At 40.3% G+C, this 26,245-nt stretch overlaps 1 protein-coding gene across 7 annotated transcripts in view; it reads left to right on the top strand.

Moving 5' to 3' along the window:
- HECW2 (HECT, C2 and WW domain containing E3 ubiquitin protein ligase 2) overlaps positions 1 to 26,245 on the top strand; it is a 446,556-nt gene that overhangs the window by 260,988 nt on the left and 159,323 nt on the right. For all 7 annotated transcript variants that reach the window (XM_060411238.1, XM_060411235.1, XM_027965053.3 and 4 more), the window contains one exon: positions 23,773 to 23,880. In XM_060411238.1, the coding sequence (XP_060267221.1) occupies positions 23,773 to 23,880 (108 nt within the window). The remainder of the gene's footprint in view (positions 1 to 23,772; positions 23,881 to 26,245) is intronic.

The following is a 26,245-nucleotide window of genomic DNA, read 5'->3' as shown; positions in this document are numbered from 1 at the left end:
ACAGAAACACCCCCTCTCTGTGATAACAGCTTATTGACATTAGGCCACTGAGTGCGCGAGTGTGTGTGTGTGTGTGTGTGTGTGTGTGTGTATACCCACAGAACTCTTTGGAATTCTCCCATGGAAAAGCAAAGGAAGGAAGTGAGGGGAGGATGGGGCGATTGTATCCTGTGCTTGACAGGGGTGTGGCCACGGCTGCCTCAGCCTCCGGGACACTGGTTCATGATTGTTTTTTCACTTTGGACGCCTGAACAGTGATAAGTCTTGATGATAGGCAGTGGCAGCTCTCAGTTCATAGCTGGACAGAAGTCTCCTTAGCGGCCTGCCTGAGTCCCGCTCAGTATTTCATTTCTAGAACTTCGGGGGAAGAAGAGCAGCAAGAGCTTCAGGAGTGGACCTGCAGCTCTCTCCCCACCACATTAAAACTCCAGACCCTCTTAGACTTCGGTTCTGGCCACTCCTATGAATGAAATTGCCAATGGGTAGGCTAGGTGCATTGTTTTAAGGAAAATGAAATGTTTCTTCCTGCTGCTTCCTAAATCTGATTTGAAATGATGGAGTCTGCCCTGGTGAAAGCAGAGATGAACTCTTTGGAATTTTTTGAGGTAAGGTATTAGAAAGTTCTATGAAATGAATTCCACTCTCTGATTTCCATGTCCAACTGCTTGGGATTTACATTCTCTTTGCCTTTCTTTTTGAAAAATTCTTAATACTGTCTGCTCTCAGCTTGGTCAGGAACAATTATTAACAAATTATCTGGTGCACTTATCACATTTAGTCATTTGACATCTCAACATAAGAGACCAGTGCTGGGATTAAAGCTTTTGGGAAACTTTTACATACATTTATACAGTCCCCTCAATGTGAATTTCCTAGAGTTTCACTGGTTTTATATGAATTATTTTACTGGGATGTTAAGTACAGGTTCTACCTACAAGAATGCTTTGAAAATGGCATTAGACTGAGTCAAAATAGATTTCATGACCGGTCATCTGCCTCTGGAATAATAGTGTTTTTGATGGATCTAAAAACTCTTCTCTCTGGGAATGAGATGTTGAAACCAATTGATTTGTAATGTAATATTTTTGTGGGAAAGCATTCATGTGAATTCACATTCTAGAGAGTAATGATTTAACAATATTACATGAAAATTTTAACTCAAGAATAAAACCATGTTTTTAAAAAATATTTTCTTGTGGCATCTGTGGCAAACTGGCCCAGTTTTCTATAGACCCTCTGAATCTGCTTTAATTGTTTAGAAACTGAAATGAAGGCAGGGCAAAATTTCAATTCTATTTTAATTTTTTCAAATTAAAAAATTTATTTTTTTGGCTATGTACCAAAAATGGCTCTCAAAGGGGTTGGGGATGTTATTTTTTTTTATTGCCATATAGCATACTTAGCATTTAGTGCCTGAGGGCCAGGGATCCTTAACTATTTCTATAGGGACAGATACTTATGAAGAATTATCCTCTAGAATGCCAGAAGCATCCTTATTGAATAACATGCTCAGTTTAATGAAAAGGAAATTGATGATGTAGTAAAGATTCAGGTGAGCAATCTAATTTCTGGGAAGGTTATCAATCTTCTGATAAAGCCATTTTGGGGCAGGACCCAAGGGAGTAGCCCCTTCCTCAAAATTATTCTTTAGAATCAGTAGCAGTAACTGTTCCAGAAAGATTGCTCCCACATGTTTCTAATTCATATTTTCAGAACTCGTTTGGATTAACTCTGACAAGTATCTGGTTCCCTTCAATAAGGGCAATAGCCTTCTTTAAATAAAGTTATCTATTACAGTTTCCAGTCCCTATTATAAGTTCTTTTTACTGAGCTTCTTAAGATCAAAGTAGTAATTTACCCTGAACCAAAGGATGGTTTGGTACTAAACATTATATTTTATGGTGGTACATTTCCCAGGATCTTCAGTTATCATGTCCGGTGTAAAAGAGACATCCTGGAGGATCTAGAGGTTGCTTTTAAACTTCATTTAGTATTAGAAGGAATTATCTATGAGTGAGAGCTTAGTGTATTCAAAAAAAATAATCAGAGGAAAGAAAAGGAGGATATGTAGTCAAAACAGTGCGATTTCTGGTGACTTTTTAGTCACACAGTGGGTGACAGAGATTCCTAAGTTGAAACTGTATTCAGTCTTGGATTTATTGTGTATAGAGATGAGGGTGCCTCTGCCTGTTTCTTTCTTTCTTTCTTTTTAATACTTAATTGGCTGTGCTGGGTCTTGTAGTTGTAGCCTGTGGGAACTAGTTCCCTGATCAGAGATCAAACATGGACCCCTTGCATTGAGAGTGCAGAGTATTAGCCATTGGACCACCAGGGAAGTCCCTACCTGACTTTTTTTAAAGCCAGGCTTAAAGCTCATTGAAAGAGCTTTCAGCTTTGAGTGACTCTCTGTCCAAGAACTAAGCAGATACTCTATGTGGGAGAATGTGCTCCATGGCATAGTACATGGCATAATGTGCTATTAATATCACTGTATTTTTGCTGCCTGATTATTTGGCGTCCTTTGCCTAAGAAAGAAAATTTTCCAAAAACATATAAATAAGTATGCTTTTTTGCTTTAAGTGTATTTTTGAAAAATCAGAATAAAATAGTTTCTTTAAAGGAAATACATTAAAAAAGTTAAAACTAAATAAAGTTGGGAAATTGTGCTTTCTGAGTATTAAAGACATAGCTCTTTTAAAAAAGGATGAAATAGATTTAGAAACCTAGACATGTGGCTCCTAGTATGTACTAGTTTCACATTCTATACATATGTCCTCCCTACAGAGTTCTGAGCTAGGAGTGGTCCTATCATTTTATGGAAGAAAGAAATGGAGTATTTGCAATTTTAAGACTTGCCCAAGGTCATACAGTAAATGGGAAAAATGCACTTTAAACTTAGGTCTGCTATTTTATGAAGTTCTAGGATCTTAGCATCACCTAGCAGCCACAGTCTGGTAACATGGTTAACAAGCAGTATACTACTTTCATTGCACCTGTAATAAATGGTAGGTACCTTAAAAAAAAAAAATACTTCTGTTGGTGAATAGAGGGCCCTTGTGGACTAACTGCTAGTGACATATTAAATATGCTGCATTAAGGGTTTTATTGAATTACTAAGTGATGGAGAATCAGAACTTTCTGTGTTGGCTGATTAAGGTTGAATGTGGGGATAGCTGGATTTTCAGGAGTTGTCTGAATAAAGAATGGGAAAGGAGGAGAATGGTGGACTTAGTGAAGGTGATGGTTGGGCTTGGAGAGAGTTTAGAGGCGGATGAGTCACCTCCCAGGGTCACTGGTGCACGATCCTCTCTATCCTTGTACAATGTACTCTGTACTCTGTAGCCAGAAGGACTTTTTTTATTAGATGCAGATCATGTCACTTCCCTGCTTTGAATTCTCCAGTGACTTTCCATTATCCTCCAAGTGAAATCCAGACTCTTCACTGTGGTCTAGATAGATGGTGTGGCATAACATTGAGAAGTGTGGCTTCTGGAGCAAGACAGCCTGGGTTCATGCTGCACATACTAGTTTTGGGATTTGTAGTGCATTTCTTAACTTCTTTGTGCCTTCAGTTCAGTTCAGTCGCTCAGTCGTGTCCGACTCTTTGTGACCCCATGAATCACAGCACGCCAGGCCTCCCTGTCCATCACCATCTCCCGGAATTCACTCAGACTCACGTCCATTGAGTCCGTGATGCCATCCAGCCATCTCATCCTCTGTCATCCCCTTCTCCTCCTGCCCCCAATCTCTCCCAGCATCAGAGTCTTTTCCAATGAGTCAACTCTTCGCATGAGGTGGCCAAAGTATTGGAGCTTCAGCTTTAGCATCATTCCTTCCAAAGAAATCCCAGGACTGATCTCCTTCAGAATGGACTGGTTGGATCTCCTTGCAGTCCAAGGGACCCTCAAGAGTCTTTTCCAACACCACAGTTCAAACGCATCAATTCTTCGGCGCTAATCCTTCTTCACAGTCCAACTCTCACATCCATACATGACCACTGGAAATACCATAGCCTTGACTAGGCGGACATTAGTCGGCAAAGTAATGTCTCTGCTTTTGAATATACTATCTAGGTTGGTCATAACTTTTCTTCCAAGGAGTAAGCGTCTTTTAATTTCATGGCTGCAGTCACCATCTGCAGTGATTTTGGAGCCCAAAAAATTAAAGTCTGACACTGTTTCCACTGTTTCCCCATCTATTTCCCATGAAGTGATGGGACCAGATGCCATGATCTTCGTTTTCTGAATGTTGAGCTTTAAGCCAACTTTTTCACTCTCCTCTTTCACTTTCATCAAGAGGCTTTTTAGCTCTTCTTCACTTTCTGCCATAAGGGTGGTGTCATCTGCATATCTGAGGTTATTAATATTTCTCCTGGCAATCTTGATTCCAGCTTGTGTTTCTTCCAGTCCAGCGTTTCTCATGATGTACTCTGCATAGAAGTTAAATAAGCAGGGTGACAATATACAGCCTTGATGTACTCCTTTTCCTATTTGGAACCAGTCTGTTGTTCCATGTCCAGTTCTAACTGTTGCTTCCTGGCCTGCATACAGATTTCTTTAGAGGCAGGTTAGGTGGTCTGGTATTCCCATTTCTTTCAGAATTTTCCACAGTTTCTTGTGATCCACACAGTCAAAGGCTTTAGCATAGTCAATAAAGCAGAAATAGATGTTTTTCTGGAACTCTCTTGCTTTTTCCATGATCCAGCGGATGTTGGCAATTTGATCTCTGATTCCTCTGCCTTTTCTAAAACCAGCTTGAACATCAGGGAGTTCACGGTTCATGTATTGCTGAAGACTGGCTTGGAGAATTTTGAGCATTACTTTACTGGCATGTGAGATGAGTGCAATTGTGCAGTAGTTTGAGCATTCTTTGGCATTGCCTTTCTTTGGAATTGGAATGAAAACTGACCTTTTGCAGTCCTGTGGCCACTGATGAGTTTTCCAAACTTGCTGGCATATTGAGGGCAGCACTTTCACAGCATCATCTTTCAGGATTTGAAATAGCTCAACTGGAATTCCATCACCTCCACTAGCTTTGTTTGTAGTGATGCTTTCTAAGGCCCACTTGACTTCACATTCCAGGATGTCTGGCTCTAGATGAGTGATCATACCATCATGATTATCTGGGTCATGAAGATCTTTTTTGTACAGTTCTTCTGTGTATTCTTGCCATCTCTTCTTAATATCTTCTGCTTCTGTTAGGTCCAGACCATTTCTGTCTTTTATCAAGCCCATCTTTGCATGAAATGTTCCCTGTTATCTCTACTTTTCTTGAAGAGATCTCTAGTCTTTCCCATTCTGTTGTTTTCCTCTATTTGTTTGTATTGATCCCTGAAGAAGGCTTTCTTATCTCTTCTTGCTATTCTTTGGAACTCTGCATTCAGATGCTTATATCTTTCCTTTTCTCCTTTGCTTTTCGCCTCTCTTCTTTTCACAGATATTTGTAAGGCCTCTTCAGACAGCCATTTTGCTTGTTTGCATTTCTTTTCCATGGGGATGGTTTTGATCCCTGTCTCCTGTACAGTGTCACGAACCTCATTCCATAGTTCATCAGGCACTCTATCCATAAGATCTAGACCCTTAAATCTATTTGCCACTTCCACTGTATAATCATAAGGGATTTGATTCCTTAGTTTCCCTATTGTTAAAAATCTCATAATGATACCTCAAAGGATTGTTAGAGGTTGCAATGAGTTAATAAGGCAACACAGTAGAACAGTGCCCAGTGCAAGGTAAGCTCTCTAGTGTTTATTACTGTTCATGTCTGCAAGCTGGCCCTGCCTACCTCTCCTATCTCATCTTCTCCTACTCTCTGCCTCATCATTCACCCTGCATCGCTTTATTGTTCCTGGGAACATGGAGGGCTTGTCTTGTTTCAGGGTGCTTGGATTTTCCTTTTTTGCAAATTTCCCAGTTGAAAACATTCTCACTTCATTCATGGCCCTGTTCAAATGTTTCCCTCAACAGCCTATGGAAAATAGTATTCTTCCACCAACCTCACTCCCTTCCTGCTCCCTAGCTGTATTTCTTTAAGTCATGTTACCACCACCTGACTTCACATTATATCTACTACACTATCTGGCATGCACATTATTTTGTGTTTGATTATTCATCTCTTTCCCCACTGGACCAGTCTCCACAAGGACAGGGACTTTGACTCTCCTATTCCCCCTCAAATCCCTGTCACTTAGAATACGGCCTGCCAGAAAGGGTTTGCTCAGTAGATATCAGTTCAGTTCAGTAGCTCAGTTGTGTCCAACTCTTTGCAACCCCATCAACCACAGCATACCAGGCCTCCCTGTCCATCACCAACTCCCGGAGTCCACCCAAACCCACGTCCATTGAGTCAGTGATGCCATACAACCATCTCATCCTCTGTTGTCCCCTTCTCCTCTGGCCCTCAGTCATTCCCAGCATCAGGATCTTTTCAAATGAGTCAGCTCTCCGCACCAGGTGGCCAAAGTATTGGAGTTTCAGCTTCAACATCAGTCCTTCCAATGAACACCCAGGGCTGATCTTTAGGATGGACTGGTTGGATCTCCTTGTAGTCCAAGGGACTCTCAAGAGTCTTCTCCCACACCACAGTTCAAAAGCATTAATTCTTTAGCGCTCAGCTTTCTTTCAGTAAATATGTGTTGAATTAATTTTGAATTTCATTTCCACCATCACTTCTGTAATTGTTTTCTTTCTGTTTTTAGACCTTAAAGTCTCCCTTCTAACTTTTGTTAGCCTGTCATCATCTTGCCTCTAATTACGGACCTTTAGAAAAATATAATTTACCTACTATTTTTCATGAAAGTTCTTTAATAATAGGAAGTCTTGCTTTAACCTGTCAACTTTAGTACCAGGAAGGGGATTGTGGTATTTCAGTATCATTGTTACATAATATTCCTAAAGTGGATCTTGTGCCAAGGTGTTTACCAAGATACCATATGCTGACCATGCTTGACCCTTTAAAGGAGGTTAGGCTTACATTCTCATTGTAAAAGTATAATTGCTGCAGGAAATATAGCCATGCAGACTGTTGGGGAAAATTATGTACTGACAGCAGTGTATACTTCATTTTTAAGTCTCAAATTTTATAGAGTGCCTAAAGTGAAAGTGAAGTGAAAGTAAAGTCGCTCAGTCGTGTCCAACTCTTTGTGACCCTGTGGACTGTAGCCCACCGGGCTCCTCCGTCCGTGGGATTCTCCAGGCAAGAATACTGGAGTGGGTTACCATTTCCTTCTCCAGGGAATCTTCCTGACCCAGGGATCGAACCCAGGTCTCCCACATTGCAGGCAGATGCTTTAAGCTCTGAGCCACTAGGGAAGCCCCACAAAGTGCCTAATTCCTGCTTATATTTCTAACATGAAATTGACTAAAACTATTACAAATTGCATATTCTTTTTTAACAATGATATTCATTATAAACTTTTATAATAGCCAAATAAAATAGAGTATTTGATGTAAGTAAAAGAGGAGAGTGAAAAAGTTGGCTTAAAGCTCAACATTCAGAAAACGAAGATCATGGCATCCGGTCCCATCACTTCATGGGAAATAGATGGGGAAACAGTGGAAACAGTGTCAGACTTTGATTTTTTGGGCTCCAAAATCACCGCAGATGGTGACTGCAGCCATGAAATTAAAAGACGCTTACTCCTTGGAAGAAAAGTTATGACCAACCTAGATAGCATATTCAAAAGCAGGGACATTACTTTGCCAACTAAGGTCCGTCTAGTCAAGGCTATGGTTTTTCCTGTGGTCATGTATGGATGTGAGAGTTGGACTGTGAAGTTGGACTGAGCGCCGAAGAATTGATGCTTTTGAACTGTGGTGTTGGAGAAGACTCTTGAGAGTCCCTTGGACTGCAAGGAGATCCAACCAGTCCATTCTGAAGGCGATCAGTCCTGGGATTTCTTTGGAAGGAATGATGCTGAAGCTGAAACTCCAGTATTTTGGGCACCTCATGCAAAGAGTTGACTCATTGGAAAAGACTCTGATGCTGAGAGGGATTGAGGGCAGTAGGAGAAGGGGATGACCGAGGATGAGATGGCTGGATGGCATCACGGACTCGATGGATGTGAGTCTGAGTGAACTCCGGGAGATGGTGATGGACAGGGAGGCCTGGCGTGCTGCGATTCATGGGGTCACAAAGAGTTGGACACGGCTGAGCGACTGAACTGAACTGAAACTTTTAGTGATTTTTTTCATTTGATATATTATCAAGGAATTTGAGTTTCCTATAGGAAAAGATTCAGCTGAGGAAAAAGATAAATTTTAATTTAGCAATGCTCTGAAAGTCTTCATCAGGAAAAAATCTTGTTTGATATGTTTCAAAGACCTTTGCAAGAAATTGCATGTGTTCTGAGGAAAGCTAATTCATCTTTTTGTGCATTGGTGTGACAGACTGTAAGATATAAACAGAGTTGAATGTCAACTAGGTGTATCAGTGTGATTGAATTAATACAAAATTATTGTTATAAAGATTGAGAGTTTAAGTAAATTGATCTTGTTAAGTTAGTGTAATAGAACTTAGCAATATTGTCCGTGGTTATCTCTTTAAAAAAGGTTTTATGCATCCCTTGCTGAGAATTTTATTTCCTCCTTTGTATGTTTTAACAGTCTAATACTGATATTCACTTAATGCTATATCATCATAATTAAAAGAATATATGAAGACATCTCATATTCAACTAAATATGAGCACCTATTATGTACCAGATATTGTTCCAGTTACTTAATATACATCAGCGTACAGAATAGACAAAAGTTCTTGACCTCTTGGGGTTTACCTCTTGGAGAAAAAGACAATATTACAAATATATAGATTATATAGTGTTTTAGATAGTGACAGGGTTTTGGAAAGGAAATTGAGTAGGGTAAGATACTCCAGGAATGCTAGAGGCAGTCAGGGTAGATTTCATTGAGATGGTTATATGCAAGCAAAAAAAAAAAAAAGATTTAAGGAGAGGACTGGTCCATATGGATATATGGGGGAAAGTTTCAGACAAATAGATCCTGAGGCAGAATCCTGAACAGAACTTCGAGGATATTGTAGAGGAGGAAAACAACTTTCCTCTATTCTCTTAGGTTTGGCTACCAGGCCTGCAGATTAGACTGACAGAAGACAGATTAAGAGGAGAAAGGATATACAAATTTTAATAACTATTAAAATTTTTATTTCTACTTACATGATGCCTTCTTGTATATGAGGACCAGAAAGAGTGATTGAACTTGGGCTTGTATGCTACTTTAACAAAGGGCAATAAATTGTGGAGAAGTAACTAGACTGAGCGACTTCACTTTCACTTTTCACTTTCGTGCTTTGGAGAAGGAAATGGCAACCCACTCCAGTGTTCTTGCCTGGAGAATCCCAGGGACGGGGGAGCCTGGTGGGCTGCCGTCTATGGGGTCGCATAGAGTTGGACACGACTGAAGCGACTTAGCAGCAGCAGCAGCAGCAGCAACTAGACAGAGACTAGGGGTTGGCTTTTAAGGGTGGTAAATTGTGGGAAGGTAAATATATAGGGGGAACTACTGGAAGATATCTTCCAGTAGTATTTTTTAGGAAGGCTTGTTATGCAGACTGAAGCTAGTTCCTTCTCTTTCGGTTAGTAGTGATTGAGTTATTTTACTCTTTCTAGTATGGAAGAGGGAGACTTTAGAGATGAAAATTTGGGTCTTGCTTTTAGATTTAAAGAAGAGAGCAGAAAACTAATTACTTTCAGCTCAAAGTGGCCTATTTTGGCATGGTGTACTCGGATCCCCCTCACTGTCAGGGAGTCCATTGTGCCTGGAGTGGATAGAGTGGGTACAGGGGCAGAGTAGGGAAAGATGAACTCAGAGCTGTAATTTTTTGAGAGGTGGAGACCGGGGCTGCCAGGTCCTGTAGGACACTGTTCACCTCTGTAAAAACTTTGAATTTTACTCTGAAAGAAATAGGGATCCTTTTTTCACATGTAGACATCATGCAGGCATGCGTGTCCGACTCTTTGCGATCCCATGGACTGTAGCCCACCAGGCTCCCCTGTCCATGGGATTCTCCAGGCAAGAATACTGGAGTGGGTTGCCATTTCCTTCTCCAGGGGATCTTCCTCACCCAGGGATCGAACCTGTGTCTCCTGTGTGTCCTGCATTGGAAGGCGAGTCTTTAACCACTGCGCCACCTGGGATGCCTGTGTTTAAAATGAATTCTTCTATAAACCCTCTCTGACTGAAACTCTTGGGAGGTATTTACTGAAATGAGTCCAAATATTTCTTCTCACTGATCTGTTGGTGGTTCCCTCACTCCTTCCTTATCAAAATGAGGGTTTAACTGACTAGTTTAGGATCAGGTATTTTATATAGGATGTTGCTTAGCAGGGCCTCCAGCCTCTGCCCAGCATGTATGGAGGTCTGAATGTTGAGGAGACCTCAGGGGTATGGTTTAGGACTTGGTTAGAAATTATGTCACCCAGCATGGATCTACTGAAACACGGAATTTGGATTGAGCTCTACTACTCCTGGTGAGGCCTCCTATAGAGACAACAGTAACACACCTCTCTCATACTGTGGGTGTGTATGGCATTGAATCAGTATATGCACCCCACTCCACTCCCCCATCCCCATGCCAAATGCTCCCTTGTTTCCTTGCAGGCAGTGAGACACGGACTTCAGTGCAAACATCCCCAAGGGCAGACCTTTCCCTCTTGCAAGCGTATCTTCTCAGCCCCTGTTGCTTTTTCTGTCCTGTAATGTGCTACTGTCTTTTTCTCTCATCTCCAACACATTATAATCAGCAAAACTTTCTGGTCTCTCTAAGAAAAATGCCATTCAAGTGGTTCCAAAGCCATAGTCACCAGTGGGGACATTCTCATTTGATAACATGGTATCATCATTGCAATCTCTAAATATGTCTGATATACACATTCTTTTTTATTTCCCCGCCCCCCCCCAGAGGGTGTTAGTATACAGAATTGGGAATCTAGGGACATTGGGTTAAAAATAAATGTAAAGTGTGCCGATTCATGAGGCAGTTTGTTAGGGAATTCTCATAGCACTTAATAAGATTGGTGCTCTCTTTGGTACCATCAGTGGTAGAGTCACCCCTTCCCTGCAGTTTAGTTCAAATCTCAGTCATTATCAGAGTTTTCCTCTCACATAACTTGCCTAGCAATTGCAGGTAAATCTGTAGAGTTTTAACAGTCACACAGGCCCTGTGAAGCTGTGTTTTTGCCCAGGTCTAGAATGGTCATTTTGTTTCAAGTTATATTAATAGCTTAGGATTGCTTTCTAAATCCCAAATCCTACACAAGGCATCTAATTTCTGAGTGTAGCTAGAATAAATTGAGGCTCCTTTATGATCTTATCTCAGGATGTAGGGATATTCAATTTGTATCCTAAAGTAATTTTACATCAATTTAGATGTTTATGACATTTTATGAGAAAATACAGGGAGCAATTGCTTTAGAGCAAAAGAAAACATGTCAGCATCATTGTTCATCTCTGGCACAGTCTGTCACATGGCATCTTTCTCACAAAATTTCTCATCTTTTTTCAATCCCCCTAGATTGGCTGATAGAAGTGTGAGGACTTTGAATACTTTTCTTGTTCTGTTTTATCTCCAGTACTATATGGAGGTTTTAGAAATATTAATATAGACATAGAAACATTTTCAAATCCAAATTATGTTTGGATATGTTTGATATGTCTGGTCATATCACCTATATATATTTTTATTATCTTCAAAACCTATTCATAGCACATTTTCTGGAATCCAAAAATCATACAGAAAAAATTTATCTTTAAAATATTACTTTCACACTGATCTCTCTGTGTGAAATATTATGGGGAAGGAAGAGTTTGGTGCATGAAATACTTTATGCTTATGTTATTTTAGGTCTTAGTGGCATTTTAAAAGAATTTATTTTTTAAAATTAATCTTTGCAATCATATAGTAATTTAATATAATTAACCTTCCTTTCCAAGGAAGAAAAGGAGAAATGGATTGAAATACCTTAATGACTGGCTTAAATGTGTAGATCTCCAAAAGTATAGCTCCATATTCATCTCCCAAAGACGTTTCAAGCTTGAGAGACCAGCCCCATATTCATTATACACAGTCACGGGGAATGCTGATCATTCCTCTTTGGTTCTCCTTTAATACTTTGTAAAGAATGCACACCTCTATCCCAGCAGTTTTAGTATTGCCTTATACCTTACATGCCAGTCTTTTCCTACTACACTGCCATCTCCTTATGGCAGGAGATGGGGCGTTGGCTTTCATAGTAGTCGGTCAGTAAAAACCATTCAAGTGAAGGAAGGAAAGAAAAGAGGAAGGAATAACCTGACAAATGAGAGGAAGGTGATTAATGAGATGTGCATGGCAGATGTGATTGCTCAGTTTCCCTGGAGATTACCATGGAACAAGTTTTTTCCACGTGAGGTATTTTTGTAGTACTGTATCAGAAACAACTGAATGAGGTGTTTACTAAAATTCAGATTCCTGAAACCTGACTCAAACCTACTAACTAGAAACCTGTGTTTTGGAGGATCCCAGGGTATTCATTGTGAGCAATGGAGTTAGGCAATCGCCCTGGAGGATCAGTTAGCTGAAGGGAAAGGTGCAGGCATGCTCGGTCATGTGCGACTCTTTGCAACCGCATGGACTATAGCCTGCCAGACTCCTCTGTCCACAGCATTTTCCAGGCGAGAATACTGGAGTGGGTTACCATTTCCTCCTCTGGGGATCTTCCCAACCCAGGGCTTGAACCCACGTCGCCCGTGGCTCCTGCATTGGCAGGTGGGTTCTTTACCACTGAGCCGCTTGGGAAGCAAATGTGTAGGAGATGTTGGTAAATCAGCTTATATAGAGATTTTGTTTAAGACAAGGTAAAATTATGTGGTTTTCATTAAGGGAAAGAGACTGTATCTCATCTAATTAACAAAATCTGAGAATGTTCTCTGAGCTACTGTACTCTAATAAAAAAGAGAATTAGTTTTGTGTAGTGTAATCATATACGCCTGCTCCTTTATTCCCGGGCCCAAATACTTTGTTTTTCCCTTGGAGAAACAGACTTAACATAAGTACTTCTAGTATTAAAAACAAAATTAACAGGAGTAGCCCTAAAGAGTACAGCTGATCTTTGAACAATATGGGTTTCAATTACTCAGGTCTACTAATACTCGATTTTTTTTCAGTAAATACTGCAGTTCCACACGATCCATGGATGGTTGAATCTGTGGATGTGAAACTACCTGTGGATAAGGAGGAACCCATTGAATATGCAGATAGCTGACTACAGGTTGAGTTTTTGACTGCAGAGAGGGGCAGTTTGCCTAACCCCTGCTTTTGTTGTAGTTCCAGTTCAGTCGCTCAGTTGTGTCCGACTCTTTGTGACCCCATGAACCGCAGCACACCAGACCTCCCTGTCCATCACCAACTCCCGGAGTTCACCCAAACCCATGTCCATTGAGTTGGTGATGCCATCCTACCATCTCATCCTCTGTCATCCCCTTCTCCTGCCCTCAATCTTTCCCAGCATCAGGGTCTTCTCTAATGAGTCAGCTCTTCACATCAGGTGGCCAAAGTTTTGGAGTTTCAGCTTCAGCATCAGTCCTTCCAATGAATATTCAGGACTGATTTCCTTTAGGATGGACTGGTTGGATCTCCTTGCAATCCAAGGGACTCTTAAGAGTCTTCTCCAACACCACAGTTCAAAACCATTAATTCTTCAGCACTCAGCTTTCTTCACAGTCCAACTCTCACATTCATACATGACCACTGGAAAAACCATAGCCTTGACTAGATGGGCCTTTGTTGGCTAAGTAATGTCTCTGCTTTTCAATGTGCTGTCTAGGTTGGTCATAAATTTCCTTCCAAGGAGTAAGTGTCTTTTAATTTCATGGCTGCAGTCACCATCTACAGTGCTTTTGGAGCCCCCAAAATAAAGTCAGCCACTGTTTCCACTGTTTCCCCATCTCTTTGCCATGAAGTGATGGGACCAGATGCCATGATCTTAGTTTTCTGAATGTTGAGTTTTAAGCCAGCTTTTTCACTCTCCTCTTTCACTTTCATCAAGAGGCTTTTTAGTTCTTCACTTTCTGCCATAAGGGTGGTGTCATCTGCATATCTGAGCTTATGGATATTCTCCTGGCAATCTTGATTCCAGCCTGTGCTTCCTCCAGGCCAGTGTTTCTCATGATGTACTCTGCATGTAAGTTAAATAAGCAGGGTGACAATATACAGCCTTGACGTACTCCTTTTCCTGTTTAGAACAAGTCTGTTGTAATGTCCAATTCTAACTGTTGCTTCCTCACCTGCATACAGGTTTCTCAAGCGGCAGGTCAGGTGGTCTGGTATCCCCATCTCTTTCAGAATTTTCCACAGTTTATTGTGATCCACACAGTCAAAGGCTTTGGCATAGTCACTAAAGCAGAAATAGATGTTTTTCTGGAACTCTCTTGCTTTTTTGATGATCCATCGGATGTTGGCAATTTGATCTCTGGCTCTTCCTTTGTTAAAGAGCTAACTGTAATTTTAAAAAACACTAAGTGAAATCAGTTGGGAAAGTATCATGGATTGCTAAAATAAGGCAAGAATAAATATTTTCAAGAGTTTTCTTGAATATGATCCCACAATATTCACAAAGAGGTATGAAAATTTTATTAGAAGGATTTTAGGGCTTTTGGGGTGTGCACTATGCCTTTATATTTAGAGAAAATGTACTACCAAGTAGATTTATAAGATAACAAAGAATATGTAAGAGCTGTGAGTGGACAAGCTTTATATAAACTCTGCCAAACAAAATTACATTTAGAGAAGATATTTAGGTACATGCATTAAACATATCCAATGTTTAATGTTTAATGTTTTTATGATTATATTCCAGCTAGAAAGTTACCTAAATATATGGAATATACACTCCAAGAATATAAACTCCATTGTAATTTTCATAGACACTTTAATCTTGTTAGGAAGGAAAATAAGAATGAAATGAGAAAAGCAGCAAGGAAGGCAGTGGTCAAGGAGCAAAAGCAGGAAAATACACCTCATGGAGGCTGATGTGTTTCTAGGTTAGGAGGAATAATCTGATGGTCAAAGTGAGAGAAGGTGCTGATAGAAGTGTTTGAGTCAAGGGCACCACCATTATTGCTTAGAACTCTGGGCAAGAAGGCAAGAAATAGATATGGGTACCAGAAAAGATGGCAGTAGGGAGATGGAGAAACCAGGGAGATTGGGCCGCATATTGTCCATGTTCTGGATGTCATAGAACAGACGGTACCTTACTCTAAGTCATAGGGTAGAAATTAGAGGATATGAGGACAGATATCCTCAGATATCTGTGGGACAGATCTGCACAGTTCTTAAGAGAAATGGGGAAGGGAAGTGGCCAAGCAAAAACAAAACAATTGATAATTGACCTTAAAGAGCAATGACATTTATTTGATCTATCAGAATCTTCATTGAATTAATGGAAGAGATAGATGCATATATTATGTGTATATGATACATCTAAGAAATTTAGAACCCTTTCTTTGGTATAGTATTTTATACTCAATTACTTTTCTTCTTTGGAGTAGGGGCGTTTAAGAAAGATTGAATTGCCTAAAATAGATGTTAAATGAGGGTAAAGAAAAACAAGTTACACAATCTGGGAGAAAATATTCTGTCCTCAGATATCCATGAAAAGTAGATCTGAGTAGAGAAACACAGTCCCTAAGAAGATGTTCTTTGGCTAGGTGAGAATGGATTGCAACCTAATTGAAGGTGTTTACCTACTTTAAAAAGTTTTAGTCTGAAGGACAAATTAAAATCAGTGTTCTTGAAACAAAGACAAAGGATGAGTCATTCTATTTAGTTTTTAGAATGGTGCCGCCAAGGCTGGCCAGAGCTCTGCTGTCTTGTGGCAGAGGGAGCTGGAGCCGTGGAGGTTGTGAACACTACTGTAAAATCCTGTGACCCTACTCTGTGACCCTACACTGGCTTATTTCTAGGAGTTTTATATCTTTAGTTAAGAGTAACTGTCACTCTGTGACAAGAGTGCTACTGTCGGGGATGATTAATTATCAGAAATACAATCTCATCAGAGAAAAATTTCCATGTAGAATAGCCAGAATATTAACCAACTTGGGTAACTTCTACGTGACAGACACTATGCGTGGTGGGGAATAAGACCTTCCCCATGAAGGTTTACAGGACTGTTTCTCACTGTAACATTTGGGGCTTAAAAAAAAAAGAGCAGACCCATCAAGCATATGCTCTGGGCCTTTTCTTCCTAATTCTGATTCATTTCTCATCATATATGGGATGTTTGAGTTCCTTATGAGTCTGAATGATCACGGTACATTTTCAACATCTTGCTTCCAGAGACTGGCCTTTATTTCTTTAAATATCATAAATTTAACCAAATGGAGTTGTCCACATTGCCTATAAACCAATGATAGGAGCTAAAGTCAGAGATATTTGGTTTATGCTAACCCCATGAGCTGGTAGGTGATTTGAACGACTTACTCTAGGTCTCTTTCTTGGTTAAGGGTCTGAGGAGGCAGCGCCTGTAACTCGTTCTCCCTAATTTCTGGCTTCTGAGACCAAGGGAGGATATCACGCAGTGCAGTATTTCTACCTCGAAGTGAATAATAATAGGCAAAGACAAAGTTACTAGTGGCTCTTCTTGGAACAGGAGATGCTGGTACTGGTTCTCTGACACGATTCTCCTCCAGGGAACATGTAAAGGCTTGTGTCAAGCCCCAGGAATCACTTCTGTGTGGCGATGAGTCCTCTTATGATAATTCTCATCTCATTACCCCCACCCTCCCCTCTGTTTCTGCTCTTCAGCCCTCCGTCTCCCTAGGGTTGATATGTCAGAAGTGTGTACTTGGTTTGGCTTAACTGATGGCTTGGGGTGAAAACATTTAGTAATAGTAGAAGTGCCAACCCTCTTACGGTGAGGTCACACTTTAAGAAGTATAATTTTGTGAAAGTTGCATTTTATCATTGTGATCCTAAAATGAGTTTTGTTATTGCCTGTCTTTCCTGAGGCCTCAAGAGGAAACTGACACAACAGTGTTTTCAGAAAATTTCTCATGTGCGTCACTGTCTGGCATTTTGAACAGTGGGATGAACACCTTCTACTCCCTGGGCGTGTGTTCTGCTCCTCTCAGGGTCCAGCTTTCTGAAGCCTTCCATGTGACCAACAGCTAGCACAACACATCTGTTTGTGAAAACATGAGAGTCTCTGTTCCTATGCAAGCAACTTTGCCCATTAAAGTATGTTTTAGAGAAGAAGCTACCTTTGTTGTCTAAACTGGAGAAGTGATGCAGTCTCAGTGATTCTGGTTCAAGTCAGGCCTCATGGGTCTAAATCACTGAATGACTTTCAGGATGGTAATTGTGTCTGTTAGGAATTGTGTTTGGCCACAAGTAACAGAAACCCAACCACGGGGGCTTAAATAACTAGGAATTTATTTTTGCCTCAGTAGCAAGACGTCTGAGGGCCATTCAGGGTTCAAAGTATCATCATGGATGTTTCTAGCTTCTTTCTCTGTCATCCTTAGCTTGTGGCTCTCATCTAAGGAGAGAGGAGGTTGGAGGGGGAGAGCAAAAAGATTATTGAGTGTCCTCTTATCAATCTTAATAATTATAGCTCCCCCAGAAGTCCGACCCAGTAGAATTCAACCCACATGCACTGGCCACATGCCACCCTTAGCTGAATTTAAGGGTAACTATTTTAACTGTGTACATTGTTACCTTTGACAGAATTGGGGTTCAGTTGACAAGGAAGAGGCTCAAGGGAGAGGCAGTGAGCAGCATCTGCCCCGAGGAGCCTCATGCCATCTTTCAAATCCAGTTTTAGGTGATACTTGAGTGCCTAATTAAAATTAAAAGCTTCTGCACAACAAAGGAAACTATAAACAAGGTGAAAAGACAGCCTTCAGAATGGGAGAAAATAATAGCAAATGAAGCAACTGACAAAGAATTAATCTCAAAAATATACAAGCAACTCCTGCAGCTCAATTCCAGAAAAATAAGTGACCCAGTCAAAAAATGGGCCAAAGAACTAAACAGACACGTCTCCAAAGAAGACATACAGATGGCTAATAAACACATGAAAAGATGCTCAACATCACTCATTATCAGAGAAATGCGAATCAAAACCACAGTGAGGTACCATTTCATGCCAGTCAGAAAGGCTGCTATCCAAAAGTCTACAAGCAATAATTGCTGGAGAGAGTGTGGAGAAAAGGGAACCCTCTTACCCTGTTGGTGGGAATGCAAACTAGTACAGCCACTATGAGAACAGTATGGAGATTCCTTAAAAAACTGGAAATAGAACTGCCTTATGACCCAGCAATCCCACTGCTCGGCATACACACTGAGGAAATCAGAATTGAAAGAGACACCTGTACCCCATTGTTCATCGCAGAACTGTTTACAATAGCTGGAACATGGAAGCAACCTAGATGTCCATCAGCAGAAGAATGGATAAGAAAGCTGTGGTATATATGCACAATGGAGTATTACTCAGCCATTAAAAAGAATACATTTGAATCAGTTCTAATGAGATGGATGAAACTGGAGCCTATTATACAGAGTGAAGTAAGTCAGAAAGAAAAACACCAATACAGTATACCAACACATATATATGGAATTTAGAAAGATGGTAATGATAACCCTGTATATGAGACAGCAAAAGAGAGACAAATGTATAGAACAGTCTTGAACTCTGGGAGAGGGCGAGGATGGGATGATTTGGGAGAATGGCATTGAAACATGTATAATATCATATGTGAAATGAATCACCAGTCCAGGTTTGATGCATGATACAGGATGCTCGGGGCTGGTGAACTGGGATGACCCAGAGGGATGGGATGGGGAGGGAGATGGGAGGTGGGTTCTGGATGGGGAACATGTGTACACCCGTGGCAGATTTATGTTGATGTATAGCAAAACCAATACAATATTATAAAGTAATTAGCCTCCAATTAAAATAAATACATTTATATTTTAAAATGTCAGTGTGATTGTATTTCTGTGATGGAATGGAATGGATTGCCTTGTGTTGTTTTTCTTAGAGGAGGTGACACTGCTTCTTGGCCTTTCACTATAAAGAATCTTTGACTTATGCTGTTTTGATTACAGACAGCAGAAAGGACCACTCCTCCCAGACCTCTTTGATGTCTCAATGTCAGTGAGACACTGGACATTAAAACCAGTGGACTCCAAGGGAAACCACAGACAGAAATCCCTCAAAGCTGGATTATCCGACCCCTCACGTGGACCACCTTCTGTTTCTTTTATGCTCTCAAGAATTGAGGTTTTTATTCTCAGGACTATTCCCTTGGACTTTGAACCTGTTTTCTACCTTTCCTGTTTTAGTGGATCACTGACTTCACCCTGTCTGCTTAATTCCAGCTCTCAGTTAAAGTGCATGCCTAATCTTCCCTCCTAGGAAAGAGGTTTGGGGATGAAAATGAGGTGTATCTAACTTTAAGAGCCAGTGTCTCTGCACACACACTTGTGTACCTGTAAAACTCTGAATGGTCCCTTTGTCACATCCTTAGTTTCATTTCCTATTCCAGGACCTTAGGGCCGAGCTTCAGCCTAGTGTGAGGTGAGCAAGTTAAAGAACATGAATCCCTTCTGCCTTCATGGTGGGGCAGAGCCTGGGGCAGCCAGAGCACCCCTGCTGTCAACTTACGTGGTCAATGCCTCTTTCATGTACCCCAGTGTATCCTACAAATAGGACCATTTTCTTAGTGCCATGAAGTCAGAGAGCTTAGAGAGGATGCTGCTTTCAGGCCTGTTCTTTGGATCTGTCCTTTCTGTCCTTCTTCCTCTTTCCTTCTTATATGTTGTGTCAAGGTAACCCACTGCTGACCATTGTGAACAATTATCTCCGCCATCGTGCTGACTTGCTTGGTATTTCCTGAACACTATCCATGGCAAACCTGTGCTGTGTCTTGACTCAGTTTCCTAGCTTAATATCCCCTCTCTTAACCCCATCTTGATTCTCTTATGTTCTATCAGCTTAGCTCTTTATTTATTTATATATATTTTTACAAAGGACAGGAGCTCACCCAGTCTCTTTTTATGTGTCATCTCATTGCTGGTTGATGAACAGTCATACTCTTTGTTCTTTGTAGATTTGTCTTTTGGCACTTTAGTGATCAAACTGGCTAAGCCCAGACATGACATTTACTTTCCACCTGCCCACTCTTCTCCCTAGTTCTCTCTAGTAAATGCAAGTCATTCAGTTCAGTTCAGTTCAGTCGCTCAGTCATGTCCGACTCTTTGTGACCCCATGAATAGCAGCACGCCAGACCTCCCTGTCCATCACCAACTCCCGGAGTTCACTCAAACTCATGTCCATTGAGTCGGTGATGCCATCCAGCCATCTCATCCTCTGTCATCCCCTTTTCCTCCTGCCCCCAATCCCTCCCAGCATCAGAGTCTTTTCCAATGAGTCAACTCTTTGCATGAGGTGGCCAAAGTACTGGAGTTTCAGCTTTAGCATCATTCCTTCCAAAGAACACCCAGGACTGATCTCCTTTAGAATGGACTGGTTGTATCTCCTTGCAGTCCAAGGGACTCTCAAGAGTCTTCTCCAACACCACAGTTCAAAAGCATTAATTCTTCGGTGCTCAGCCTTCTTCACAGTCCAACTCTCACATCCATACATGACTACTGGAAAACCATAGCCTTCACTAGATGGACCTTTGTTGGCAAAGTAATGCCTCTGCTTTTGAATATGCTATCTAGGTTGGTCATAACTTTCCTTCCAAGGAGTAAGCGTCTTTTAATTTCATGGCTGCAATCACCATCTGCAGTGATTTTGAAGCCCCAAAATATAAAATCTGATGCAAGTCGTTAAGTAAGTCATTATGAATCAGTTCATTTCAGTCACTCAGTTGTGTCCTACTCTTTGTGACCCCATGAACTGCAGCACGCCAGGCTTCTCTGCCATCACCAACTCTGGAGCTCACTCATACTCACGTCCATCTAGTCGGTGATGCCATCGAAACATCTCATCCTTTGTCATCTGCTTTTCCTCCTGCTTTCAATCTTGTCCAGCATTAGAGACTTTTCCATGAGTCAGTTCTTTGTGTCAGTTGGCCAGAGTATTGGAGTTTCAGCTCCACCATCAGTCCTTCCAATGAATATTCATGACTGATTTCCTTTAGGATTGACTGATTGGATCTCCTTGCAATCCAAGGGACTCTCAAGAGTCTTCTCTAACACCACAGTTCAAAAGTATCAGTTCTTCGGTGCTAGCTTTCTTTATAGTTCAACTCTCACATGCATACATGACTACTGGGAAAACAATAGCTTTGACTCGATGGACCTTTGTTGGCAAAGTAATGTCTCTGCTTTTTAATATGCTGTCTAGGCTGCTCATAGATTTTCTTCCAAGGACCAAGAGTCTTTTAATTTCATGGCTGCAGTCAACATCTGTAGTGATTTTGGAACCTAAAAAAAATAAAGTCTGTCACTCTTTCCATTGTTTCCCTATCTACTTGCCATGAAGTGATGAGACCGGATGCCATGATCTAAGTTTTCTGAATGTTGAGTTTTAAGACAGCTTTTTAACCCTCCTTTTTCACTTCTATCAAGAGGCTCTTTCATTCTTCTTTGCTTTCTGCCATAAGGGTGGTATCATCTGCATATCTGAGATTATTGGTATTTGTCTTGACAATCTTGATTCCAGCTTGTGCTTCATCCAGCCCAGCATTTCTCATGATGTACTCTGTATAGAAGTTAAATAAGCAGAGTGACAGTATACAGCCTTGATACTCCTTTCCTGATTTGGAACCAGTCTCTTGTTCCATGACTAGTTCCAAGTGTTACTTCTTGACCTGCATACAGATTTCTCAGGAGGCAGGTCAGGTGGTCTGGTATTCCCATCTCTTTCAGAACTTTCCACAGTTTGTTGTGATCCACACAGTCAAAGGCTTTGGCATAGTCAATAAAGCAGAGGTAGATATTTTTCTGGAACTCTCTTGCTTTTTTGATGATGCAACGGATGTTGGCAATTTGATCTCTGGTTCCTCTGCTTTTTCTAAGTCCAGCTTGAATATCTGGAAGTTCAAGTTTCACGTACTGTTGATGCCTGGCTTGGAGGATTTGAGCATTCCTTTGCTAGAGTGTGAGATGAGTGCAGTTGTGCAGTAGTTTGAACATTCTTTGGCCTTGCATTTCTTTGGGATTGGAATGAAAACTGACCTTTTGCAGTCCTGTGGCCACTGCTGAGCTTTCCAAATTTGTTGGCATATTGAGTGTGGCACATTCACAGCATCATCTTTTAGGATTTGAAATAGTTCAACTGGAATTCCATCACTTCCACTAGCTTTGTTCGTAGTAATGCTTCCTAAGGCCCACTTGACTTCACATTCCAGGATGTCTGGCTCTAGGTGAGTGATCGTACCATTGTGATTATCTGGGTCTTAAAGATCTTTTTTGTATAGTTCTTCTGTGTATTCTTGCCACCTCTTCTTAATATGTTCTGCTTCTGTTAGGACCATAATATTTCTGTCCTTTATTGTGCCCATCTTTGCATGGAATGTTCCCTTGGTATCTCTAATTTTCTTGAAGAGATCTCTAGTCTTTCCCATTCTATTGTTTACCTCTATTTCTTTGCATTGATCGCTGAGGAAGGCTTTCTTATCTCTTCTTGCTATTCTTTGGAACTCTGCATTCACATGGGTATAGCTTTCCCTTTCTCCTTTGCTTTTAGCTTCTTTTCTTTTCTCAACTCTTTGTAAGTCCTCCTCAGACAACCATTTTGCCTCTTTGCATTTTTTTTCCCTTGGGGATGGTCTTCATCACTGTCTCCTGTGCAATGTCATGAACCTCTGTCCATAGTTTGTCAGGCACTCTGTTATCAGATCTAATCCATTGAATCTGTCACTTCCACTGTCAAATTATAAGGGATTTGATTTAGGTCATAACTGAATGGTCTAATGATTTTTCCTACTTTCTTCAATTTACATTTGAATTTGGCAATAAGGAGTTCATGATCTGAGCCACTGTCAACTCCCGGTCTTGTTTTCTCTGACTGTATAGAGCTTCTCTATCTTTGCCTGCAAAGAATATAATCAATATGATTTTGGTATTGACCACCTAGTAATGTCCATGTATAGAGTCTTCTCTTGTATTGTTGGAAGAGGGTGTTGGAAGAGGGTGTTTGTTAAGACCAGTGCGTTCTCTTAGCAAAACTCTATTAGCCTTTGTCCTGCTTCATTCTGTACTTCAAGGCCAGATTTGCCCGTTACTCCAGGTACCTCTTGCCTGTTACTCCAGGTATCTCTTGATTTCCTACTTTTGCATTCCAGTACCCTATAATGCACTGCTGACCCTTAGCTCCACAGGAGACACTCAAACACTCAACGACAGGTCTGGCTCAGTCTCTGTGGGGTCTCCTGGTATGCACAAGATTTTAGTTTGAGTTCTCTGAGCATTTCTATCACATATGGGGTTTGATTCTAAATGCAGTTTCACCCCTCCTACCATTTTGCTTGGGCTTCTCCTTTGCCCTTGGATGTGGGATATATTTTTTTGGTGGTATCCAACATTCTCCTGTTGGTGATTGTTCACCAGTGAGTTGTAATTTTTGAGTTCTCGCAGGAGAAGATGAGCTCACGTTCTTCTACTCTGCCATCTTAAATAATCAACTGTCATTAACAATAGCGTTCATTAATATTTCCCTCTTCACTTTTTTCCATTTAGTTTAGAAATCATACTACATCTTTGAGCTAAGGAAAGACAAAGAATTTATAATTATAAGCTTAAAAAGTGTTTATTTGGTTTTTCCAGATGAGAATTCTCCAGCCAACTTCTGGGATTCTAAAAACAGGGGTGTGACTGGAACACAAAAAGGACAAATTGTATGGAGAATTGAGCCTGGGCCCTATTTCATGGAGCGTAAGTACCTAAGTGTTAACATAAGTTTGTATTTGAACATTTCAGAAATATGCAGAAATCTATGAAGGCTTTTATGAATTTTATTGTAAAAGTTTTTGATTCTTATTTATAAATGTATGCCATGTCACCCCAAACTGTAAAATATATTCTTTTGGTAAATATTCATTAGAGAATGTTACCATGGTTTGAAAAAAGTGTATGTATGTCTCTAGGTGTGTGTGTTTAACATATATCTGATGAATGTATGGTATATAAATCCTGTATCTTTGACAAAGGAGGCAAGAATATACAAGAGAGAAAAGACAATCTCTTTAACAAGTGGTGCTGGGAAAAGTGGTCAACCACTTGTAAAAGAATGAAACTAGAACACTTTCTAACACCATACACCAAAATAAACTCAAAATGGATTAAAGATCTAAATGTAAGACCAGAAACTATAAAACTCCTAGAGGAGAACATAGACAAAACACTCTCTGACATAAATCACAGCAGGATCCTCTATGACCCACCTCCCAGAATACTGGAAATAAAAGCAAAAATAAACAAATGGGACCTAATTAAAATTAAAAGCTTCTGCACAACAAAGGAAACTATAAGCAAGGTGAAAAAACAGCCTTCTGAATGGGAGAAAATAATAGCAAATGAAGCAACTGACAAACAACTAATCTCAAAAATATACAAGCAACTCCTGCAGCTCAATTCCAGAAAAATAAACGACCCAATCAAACACTGGGCCAAAGAGCTTAACAGACATATCTCCAAAGAAGACATACAGATGGCTAACAAACACATGAAAAGATTCTCAACATCACTCATTATCAGAGAAATGCAAAATAAATTCTGTGAGTATTTTAATATGGTACACATTTTATATACCCTTGTTCTTCATTTATAATTAATACTATATTAATTTCAAAGGACAGAAAGGATAATTCAAGATTTCAGTTAATTTAAGAATTTTATTTGCCTCTAGGATACTTCACTATTATTTTTCCCAACAGAAGAATAAGTTTTGCTTTTGGGTCTTGGTCTTTCCAAGTGTAGATGAGATGATCTGGGGCACATTACCATAGAGGTCATTTACTAGGGATCAGAGATTGGCTGCAAATAACCATTACCCAGTTGATTTGATATTATATTTATTTATAAACACATCCTACATGCAGTACTTCTATATAGTTTTATATATATATACATAGACACATGTATACATATAAATGATTTACTGGTCTGTCCAAGTTAACTTCTACATATACAGAATTTATTTTTCTGCAGTGAAGAAAAAACTGAGCTCTTTAAAATGTTTCTGAACTGTTTAACTCCATAGTAAGAATTAAGTTTTCTATATGGAATTTAATACAAGAAAGAGAGAGAATATAGTACCAGAGATACTAGTACTTAAGAATGGTAGCTCATTTCAGTTAAGTTGCTCAGTCATGTCTGACTCTTTGTGACCTCATGGACTGCAGCAGGCCAGGCTTCCCTGTCCATCACCAACTCCCAGAGCTTACTCAAAATCATGTCCATTTAGTCAGTGATGCCATCCAACCATCCCATCCTCTGTTGTCCCCTTCTCCTCCTGCCTTCAATCTTTCCCAGCATCAGGGTCTTTTCCAATGAGTCAGTTATTTGCATCAGGTGGCCAAAGTATTTGACTTCAGAATCAGTCCTTCCAGTGAATATTCAGGACTGATTTCCTTTAGGATGGACTAGTTGGGTCTCAGTTTGATTAAAAATGGAAACCTGCTGTAAGCATATCTGTTTTGAAGCATGTAAAACTTCTGTAATATAAAAAGTCATTTAAAATATTAACAGCTATTATTTTTGAATTACCATTAAAGACATCAGATAATTTGTTTGACCATTTTACTGGTAAGTCAGCATTTCATAGCTATCTCTAATCCCACTTGTGCCCTGAAAGGAGTGTCTTTTTCTTCAGAGTTCAATTTCTGGTTTGTCTTTAAACCGTACGTGTAATGTGGTTGTTAAGAGAAAATGTTCATTATGTAACAGTAAGTGAGGGGAGCGGGAAGCAGATATATAAAGCATTAGTTCAGTTGCTCAGTCATGTCCAACTCTTTGCAACTCCATGGACTGCAGCACACCAGGCTTCCCTGTCCATCAACAACTCCCGGAGGCTACAAAACTCATGTCCATTGCATCTGTGATACCATCCAACCATCTCATCCTCTCCTAGCTAATACAACATGTACAAAAAAGTCTCGGAGATTCACCAAAATGTGAACAATGGTTGTATCTGAGAGGTGACATTATGGGCGATTTGTTTTTATTGCCTGTTTCTCATCTTTACTTTCTGACACTGGTCCAGCTGCTGTCTCTAAGTAATGAGAAGCATAAGTGATAA

Source organism: Ovis aries, chromosome 2 (genome assembly GCF_016772045.2).
Source record: "Ovis aries strain OAR_USU_Benz2616 breed Rambouillet chromosome 2, ARS-UI_Ramb_v3.0, whole genome shotgun sequence".
In the NCBI taxonomy this organism is placed as follows: Eukaryota; Metazoa; Chordata; class Mammalia; order Artiodactyla; family Bovidae; genus Ovis; species Ovis aries.
Note: the sequence above shows the minus strand (reverse complement) of the source record. Positions and strands in the feature narration are given on the sequence as shown.